We start from the raw sequence: 8,603 nt of genomic DNA, 5'->3' as shown, positions 1-8,603 counted from the left end.
ATCATTGTCAACCGGAATACAATTGTCAACTAAGGTAAACATCTCACACTAGACTCGTGTTTGGCGAGATATGTGTGGGAGGGGATTTCAAATATTGAAATATATTTCATTTCGGTTTTCTTATCAGCCTCATCTATTTGTATTGATTCCCCCCCTCTTACATCTTCCTTCGTCAGACACTTCCCTAACACAATTAAGACACACTTGTCCCATTTTATCACACCTGTTTGTTATGGATTATCACTCTTTGACCAACCATCGCCTTGACGATCGAGTTATGAAATGACCACCTAAAGTGTCTACGGGGCTGAGTGGAAATTATTATTGTCAAAATGATTCAATGTTTTTATTATTTCAGCAACAAACAGTTCGTTTAGGATATATTATATAATATGTTCGTTAAAACCAATATAGCACAATACAGGGATATAAGTTTACAATTCTATTACTCCCTACAACGATACACTATTGATTCCATTACACGCTAACCGACATCTCGTATTGTACGTACAATGTACAATTTAACGGTTTGTGTGTATTAAATGTATTGCTTTGCGTTTTACGCAACGTTCGACCCATCCTATTACATAATCAGCCCCAAGTAACGCAAACCGTGAGATTTTGATGTTTGTTCAACTGCCGCCAGGCCATCGTTTATTGTATTGTTACTTAATAATAATAATAATACAAATACAAAGAAATCTTTGTGATAAAGTGTAAACAATTCGTTCAGGTCGATTGGGAAAGAAGCGTAAACCCGATATGAATTAAATTTAAAAGGTATTGGTTTATTGATGGAATAAGTTACACTACACAGCCATGACTTATGACTGATGACATTTAATGTTATTCTTTGAACGTTAAAAATCGGTTTAAATTCATTTTTTAATACAATTTGCTCTACATAGAAATAATATATAGATATTCTAAGAGTTTTTTAAAAATAAACAAGTTTAATGTCAGTCTGTGTTAATGTTAACATAGTGTCAAATGATAAATATTTTATTCCTAACTTATGAATTATGAAATAAAAAAAAAAAAAATCATATAAATTCATCACAGAATATAAGTGGCATCGTGAAATCTAAATTATTTCAATCGTTTGATTGTTGTACGTATTATAGTATTGTCTAATACCTATGCCATTCATTTCGGAGACCCGCAAGACAATATTAATTTTTTTCAAAATTTCTCGACACCCTATAGTTTAAGTAAATAATATTGTAATCAGTGTATAAAATTCATTTTAAAAACCGTGTTTTAAGAACAACTAAAATACCGTAAATGTCTCCATGTAAATCGAGAATGGAAGACCGTAAACATCGTAAACCTTACAGCATGTTTTTCGGGCCGATCATTTTTATAAGTAGATTGTAGATAGTAATGTTACACGTTATCGCGATGTAAATATGTATACACACATATTGTGTATTTTATTCCAACAATTCCATTTCGTGAAAAAAAATACAATACAATACTTAATTATTTAAAATTCAAATCGTGTTGACTGAGATTTTAATAATGGACAAAAATAAAATATCGAGTTTATCAAATAACATTACGAGCATGACACGACCATTTATTTATTTTTTCATCCTACCTAAATGTATTGATGTACATAAGTACATTATACCATCGTGTGATAATACATTGATTACTCCCAAAAAATATCATCCACATTTTTATGTCTGACCTTGTCTAGATTTTTATTGGATCAAAAACTTAACTCAATTCACCTTTTTAAGACATTTTCATTTAATTCTGTGTCCTGTTTAAAAAACCAAATTTGATGAACGAACATGATTTTTGTAATGTTATTCGCTGAATATACAAAGATAACATGAATTATACAAGCATAGTGTACAATTAAAATCATAATATTTTATAGTAGTTAAAAACCAAATCAAAAAACATAAATTTTAATTGATATATTTTTATTATTTTATTATTTTTTTTCTTATTTCTTATTATTTTTTTTTTTTTGTAATTATTATTTTGTTTACGAATCGTATAACATCTTATAATTTTTCGTTTTCAACGACATTCATTCATCAACTTTTCGATTCCCACAATAATAATAATAATTATAATAATAATAATAATAATAATAATAATAATAATAATAATAATAATAATAATAATAATGATAATAATAATAATAAGTAAATTAATCAATAATTTTAAAATTAAATTACATTAATTAATTAAACCTAACAACACAATTTGTATCTTTACTCGACGAGAGTTTTAGGACAAAAAAAAATACTAAAAACAATTTAAATAATGATAATAATAATAATAATTCTTAAAAGGATAAATCATAAAATTATAACAGGAACCAATACCAAAAAAAAAAAAAAAATCAACTTAACAAGGTCATTAGAAATGACGCTATTACCAAAAAATAAAATAAAATAATAATACAAATAATAACACAATCGCAAAATAAAAGTTAAGATAAAAGAAAACAGTATTTTTCATAATTTACTTTTAACCTAAACGTCTACTTTCTATAATATTAACAATACAATTTTTTGTTCAGTTAATTTACACGTACATAATAAAAACAGACGAAAAAAACACATTTAAAATAGGTTATAAACTATCGGACGTTATGTGATTTAATTATAATATATATATAATATGTTGTATTTATAGAATAATTATTATCTAACGAAAATTGGTACATCTAGTTAATGCCCTGAGATGCTGCACCATTATTGTATTATAAAAATGTATAATAATCTATATCATTATCCGTAGAGGTATTTTAAATGTAATATGATTATAACATAATATTATAATATGAAGTATTAATTATTTGTTTGTACACTTGAAATATATTAAACGGAATAGAAACACAGCCTTAGGAAATAAAACAGAATAAAAAGCTTTGCTGGAACTTAAGAAATATAAACTTAAGACATTTACTATTTTATTATAAATAAAAGGTAACAAATAAATCACCGTGAAAGTAATACATTGCACTCAATTAACACACATTATTATTTTATATATTATATATATTTTTTTTTTTATTTACACACGCGTGTATTTATTTATATAACAGACTATTTTATTTTAAATAATATTAAGTACTATAAATAATGAACTTTTTAGTTTGAGGTGTATTTGTGTGAATAATAATCGTATAATAGAATTATCGTTCCTGATATTTATTACTATTATTATTTATATTATGTATATAGAGGTACCTGTATTGTATTAAAATGTTTCATGATTACCCTGCATGAGTGACGAGTGTATTTCTCTATAGTTAAGTTTAAAAACCTATTAGAACTATTGCAAGAATAAAAATAAAAATAAATGTTTGCCATGTAATAATACCATTGCAATAGGTATGACGCACCATATCTCTTTAACTCTTATCATTCGCTTATTTAGATTGTTACAGTGGTAATATTATGACTTTAATAACGTTGATGATGATGATGATGATTATATTAATGAAAGCTGTTATTAAAGTTTGACCGACCGCTTGTTGGAGATACGTAAAGTTTTAATGTAATTTCGTTGGATAAATAATATTACCTACTTCAATAACCAAATTACTGGTAATATTACATCCCATTAATCACAACATTTTTCAAACATATGCGTTGTATGGCTCAGAAAATTAAAAAAAAAAAATCAAAATGGCGAATAAACAGGAACTATAAAAAAAAAATATGTATTTTAGTGGCTTTATATACGAGGAACAATATTGTATATATTTTGTCGTTTTCTTGCTAATTTCGAGGTAAATATATTTATCTCTTAAAAACGTACGAAATGCAATAAAACTTAAAGCCAACATGTGTGTATAGGAATCACAGTTTCACAGAAGTATACACATGCTTTAATATCTAATAAAATAAAATAAAATTACTGTAACTAAAACTTAGGAACTGTATGTAGACACCATAATGTGTTCGGCTGTATATTAGGTAATTGTATCGTTTTGATTTGTTTATCGGGCTGAGATGAAATTCTATTGTTTCGGAACAATAATTTATCTTTAAAATGGCTACGTTTTGGTATAAATAATATAATTTTTTTTTTTTTTTTAATAACGATACGACGATCACTTATAAATATGTACACGATCAATTTGTTTTAAAATCTAATTTACACGTTTCTTTGTATTCACTAGCTGTAGTAGTTTTGTTAACATTTTTTTTTTCGTTATTTTTTTATTTTATTTCAATCCCTTATCACTAAAAACGATTATTATATTACACGCGCGATTACGAATCACGGCCGTACGATTCGACCGAATGAATTAATAATTAATATTATTATTATTATTTTATATATATAATATTATTTTAATATAGACAAAATATGGATTACGACTAAGGGCGAGGAGGAGAAGGAGGGTTCAACAGGGTTAGGATTGGAAGTAAGGGGCATGCACGCAAATGGTATTGGGGCAGGGAAGGAAGCGGCGATTCAGCCGAATGCCTGTGACGACGACCACGTGGTGGACAAGGGACACGCGTTCGTGTAGAACTGGCGTGTGCGCATTTCTCGGTGCAGGAAGTACACTCGGTGAAGAACACTGCTGCAGAAAAATTAGGTTCGGAGCACCGCGTCGAACGCCGCCAGCGCGTAGTCCCTAAACACCCCGTGTCAGTCTTGCTCCTTGTCCTTGTCATCCGCTTCCGGACTCAGTCTTTCGTCGTCGTCGTCATCTTCGTCTTCGTCGTCGACTCCGTCGTCCTCGTCGCCGCCACCGGCACCGCCGCCAACGTCGCCGCTGGCAACGTCTCCACTAGCGACTTCGCCGCCGCCGCCGACGTCACCGGCCTTGGAGAAGTCCATGGCCACCACGTCGTCGTCGTCCTCGTCCTCTTCCTCGTCGTCGACGCCGCAATCGTCAGCTCCGTCGTCGTCGTCGCAGTCGCCGTCACCTTCGACATCGCCGTCGCCGTCGCCGTCGCCGTCACCGTCACCCTCGCCACCCGTCGTCGGTGGTTCGGAGTTGCTACGACTAGCAGCCGGCGACTTCATCGCGTAGTCGAGCACGACGGCCGACTGCAGTTGCTGGCCACCGATCATGTCTTGCAGTCCCAAGTACTGGTGTTTGTCAGCCGCCGACATCGACGACATCTGTTGCTGTTGCTGGTGCATCAGGTGTATCATATCTAGGCCCATCGGGAACGTGGACCCGAAGTCCGGGAAGAAGTTGGGTGCCGGGAACGCCGGTGGGTTGAATCCAGGAGGGCCCAGCATCAGGTCGACGGGCTCGGACGGCGGATTGCACGGCTGCAGTGCCGGTCCGTTGTTATTATTTCCGGTGCCATTTGACTGGCCGTTGTTGCCTCCGCTGCTATTGTTGTTGTTGCTGTTGCTGCTGTTGTTGTTGTTGTTCTTGTTGCTACTGTTGTTGTTGTTCGATATGGATCCGAAGTGCAACAAGTCCAGGGGACCGTTTATATCACCGAAACACTCTTTTTTCAACTGTTCTAGTTTAAGTGATTTACCGTACTTGCCACGTACGTACATGAGCAGACTGTTATACGGTATTCCAAAGATTCTGGACGCTTGCGACGTAGTCATCTTCTTGTTCCACACGTGCTGTAACGCTTCTGTGAGTTCAGCATTTGTCCATGACCTGGGCGGGCCTCCACGAGGAGCGCTGTGCTGGCCTTTGGGACGTCCGACGGGGAACATTTTCTCTGCGGGGAAGAAAATTATGAACAAATTAGAAGTCTCGCGCCATAAATTATTGACTATAGTTATTCTACTTACTTTTCTTTTTACTCGGCGGTGGATTGTCGAATCTTGGCTCGATCAGTTCGTTTAGCAAAGGGTTTCTGCAGCCGTCCAAACCGGGAAATAAACCTGTTATGAACATCGATCATATTAGGAAAAATGATTGTATAATACACTGGTAGTCAAACAATAAAATGCATTATCTAAGATTTCAAAATATTAAAGTGCCGTTATATTAGAACACCATAACCGTTTTCCCTATTTGCTGTATTTTTGTTAAAATAAGTTGTAAATAATCATAATTATAATTGTTGGAGTTGATTAATAATAATATCATATTATATTGTTATTGTATTAATTAATCATCACTAATTACAAGATTTTTTTGTAAAATATAATGTTACTTATGTAAATGTTATGATTTAACACCTGGAACGATTTATTTATTTTGATTTTTTATAGTATAGGTCGTAGGTACGTAATAATTTATAAATACGAAAAGGTCAAGTATATGGGATTAATGAAATAAGGATAAGTTAAACGAATGTAATGCTTAGTAATATTGTTACTATTGTAATTCAAGTATTTAAATATAAAATAAAAGTATATATTTTTTTTTTTTTGCAAATTTAGTGACCCAATTCTTATGAAAACTTATTTTTTAAGTTTCCAAAATATTACTTCAAGATTCAATAAGACAACTAGTGAAATTTATTAATTACGTGATAAATTTTTAATTTACAAAATAAAGAAACCGTTCAAGAAAGAGCTAAATAAAATATTTATTAGGAACTTCATAATTTATTGATTTCCAATGGGTACATTATATTGTTTTAGTTATTAAAACAAATTAATTGATTTCAATACATAAACTTTTCAAACATTTTAAACTCATAAAATAATATGAAAATTATTAATACAACTCCAGAACTACCATTAAAATGTAAAAAATATAGTTGGTTTTTTAATATTATGTTTTAATTATTATTATACGTGTATGAATATTATTACTGATTAATAATTATATCTTTATAATATGTCAAATATATGAGGAATAGAAAATACATTTTTAAAGAATGAATATTATTTTTATTATTATTATAGGTGGAAAACGCAATATTATGTATTTGCTCCTTTTATTTCAAACACTACTACATAAAAGAAAATAATTTGTCTATCTTAAACGCCTAAAAAATAATTAAATGTTTTTTTTTTTTATATTTCAGTTTTTAAATAATTTTTTGAATGATCTTTTACTAAACATGTAATACGTTATGAAATATTTTTTGTGTTAATCTTACCAAACTGGGCATCTATCGGAAACACTATAATATAAAACAAAAACAACAAAGTATTAGCTTCATCATGGACTCGGTAAAATTAAAATTAATTACAAATAAATTGGAAACATTTGATTATTCTAGTTATTTTTAAAATTATTTATTTGTGACTGCAGAAAAGTTTGAAATAAATTATAATATAAGGTACTTTATATTAAAAAAAACTTATATGTGTTGAGTGTACTTTTAAAATAATGAATTCCAAACAAAAAATAATATAACATATTGTTATAAAAAAGAACACTATAGCGCCTAACAAAAAACACATGGAACGTAATTACTTTGTATGCTTTATCACATAGCTACACACAGAAGCTAAATTTTGTATTTTTTAACTCTGTTTTATATTTATTAACTCAAAATATATATGTTTCGAACTTACTGTGAGGAGGCCCTTGTAGAGATAGCGATGACAACGGTCCAAAAGGAGGAAACAGCGAGTTCTCAAAATGCGGATCCTATAAAAAAAAATATAGACATGTGCTATTTATCCAATTTAATTTTGTTTATTTTAATATCATTGCAGACAAAGTATATTTTTACCAACATGTATGTATATAACATAAAACTTCATTAATGTATTTAATTTAAATACGTAAAGGAAACTGACAATTTTAACTATGTTTATGACTTAAATGTATGTATTTTTGGTTTTTTTTTAAATAAAAATCATAATTAGTTACAGTGCTATGAATATTATTTATTATAAATAAAACTCAAAATATTTCACGAAAAAAAAAACGTTGCTTTTAGACTAAAATCTTTGCCATACCTACGTTATTGCCGAGGGATTAATAATATTTGTTTTATATTCTATGTATATTAAAATTTTAAGGCAACCAAAAAATATCATTGCTTCTATGGTTGACATTAATAATATTTCCGAGGACTTTAATTTTCAAAACGAATAAACAAACTAAACCATAACGACGAGTCCCCGTGGTAAAGAGGGATGAAAAAAATATAAGTAGCGAAGATGTGAACTTACGTGTGGATTAAGTGGTATGCTCATGGGATCCGGTCCGTAATAAGGGAAATCCGGATGCCTCTGATGTTGTTGTTGGTGGTTGAGATGATGATGGTGGTGATGGTGGTGGTTCTTTTTGTTACTCGACTGGTTATTATTATTATTGTTATTATTGTTTACGTTTGGATTGCCGCTGTTGGCAGTTAACTCTACCGGCAGACTTTGTCCCAAGTCTCCAATCATTTCTGATTCTTCTACTTCAACCTTCATTTGTTTCTGAAAAAGAAAAAAACCATGTCGTTATAAAAAATAGAACGACAAAAAAAAATACTGGAAATTATGATGTTCTTTATTAAATAAGATCTAAATGTGTATGTGTAAAATATATAAGTTCAGTTAACCAACACGCTGAAATTCAAAAATAATAACAATAATTTTCTCTCTATTATATGCCATTTTATTTCTTTTTAATGAACAATAAATATAAAAAAAGTTATCGAATCGTTTTTTTTTATCAACAAAAATTGTTAAATAGATAATTTTATAATATAATAATATATTCATATGTCATCTATTTA

The 8,603-nt window shown here is 30.3% G+C and overlaps 1 protein-coding gene across 3 annotated transcripts in view; it reads right to left on the bottom strand.

The window, feature by feature from the left end:
* Window positions 1–767: 767 nt before the first annotated feature.
* LOC114123044 (protein jim lovell) overlaps window positions 768–8,603 on the bottom strand; it is a 57,384-nt gene continuing 49,548 nt past the window's right edge. For 2 of the 3 annotated variants that reach the window (XM_050199839.1, XM_050199837.1), the window contains exons 6-10: window positions 8,047–8,301; window positions 7,441–7,516; window positions 7,020–7,043; window positions 5,755–5,847; window positions 768–5,681 (exon numbers count right to left, since the gene is read on the bottom strand). In XM_050199839.1, the coding sequence (XP_050055796.1) occupies window positions 4,633–5,681; window positions 5,755–5,847; window positions 7,020–7,043; window positions 7,441–7,516; window positions 8,047–8,301 (1,497 nt within the window). In that variant the 3' untranslated portion in view covers window positions 768–4,632. The remainder of the gene's footprint in view (window positions 5,682–5,754; window positions 5,848–7,019; window positions 7,044–7,440; window positions 7,517–8,046; window positions 8,302–8,603) is intronic. The other variant, XM_050199838.1, reaches the window with a different exon arrangement.

The sequence above is a fragment of the Aphis gossypii genome, chromosome 2 (genome assembly GCF_020184175.1).
Source record: "Aphis gossypii isolate Hap1 chromosome 2, ASM2018417v2, whole genome shotgun sequence".
NCBI lineage: Eukaryota > Metazoa > Arthropoda > Insecta > Hemiptera > Aphididae > Aphis > Aphis gossypii.
Note: the sequence above shows the minus strand (reverse complement) of the source record. Positions and strands in the feature narration are given on the sequence as shown.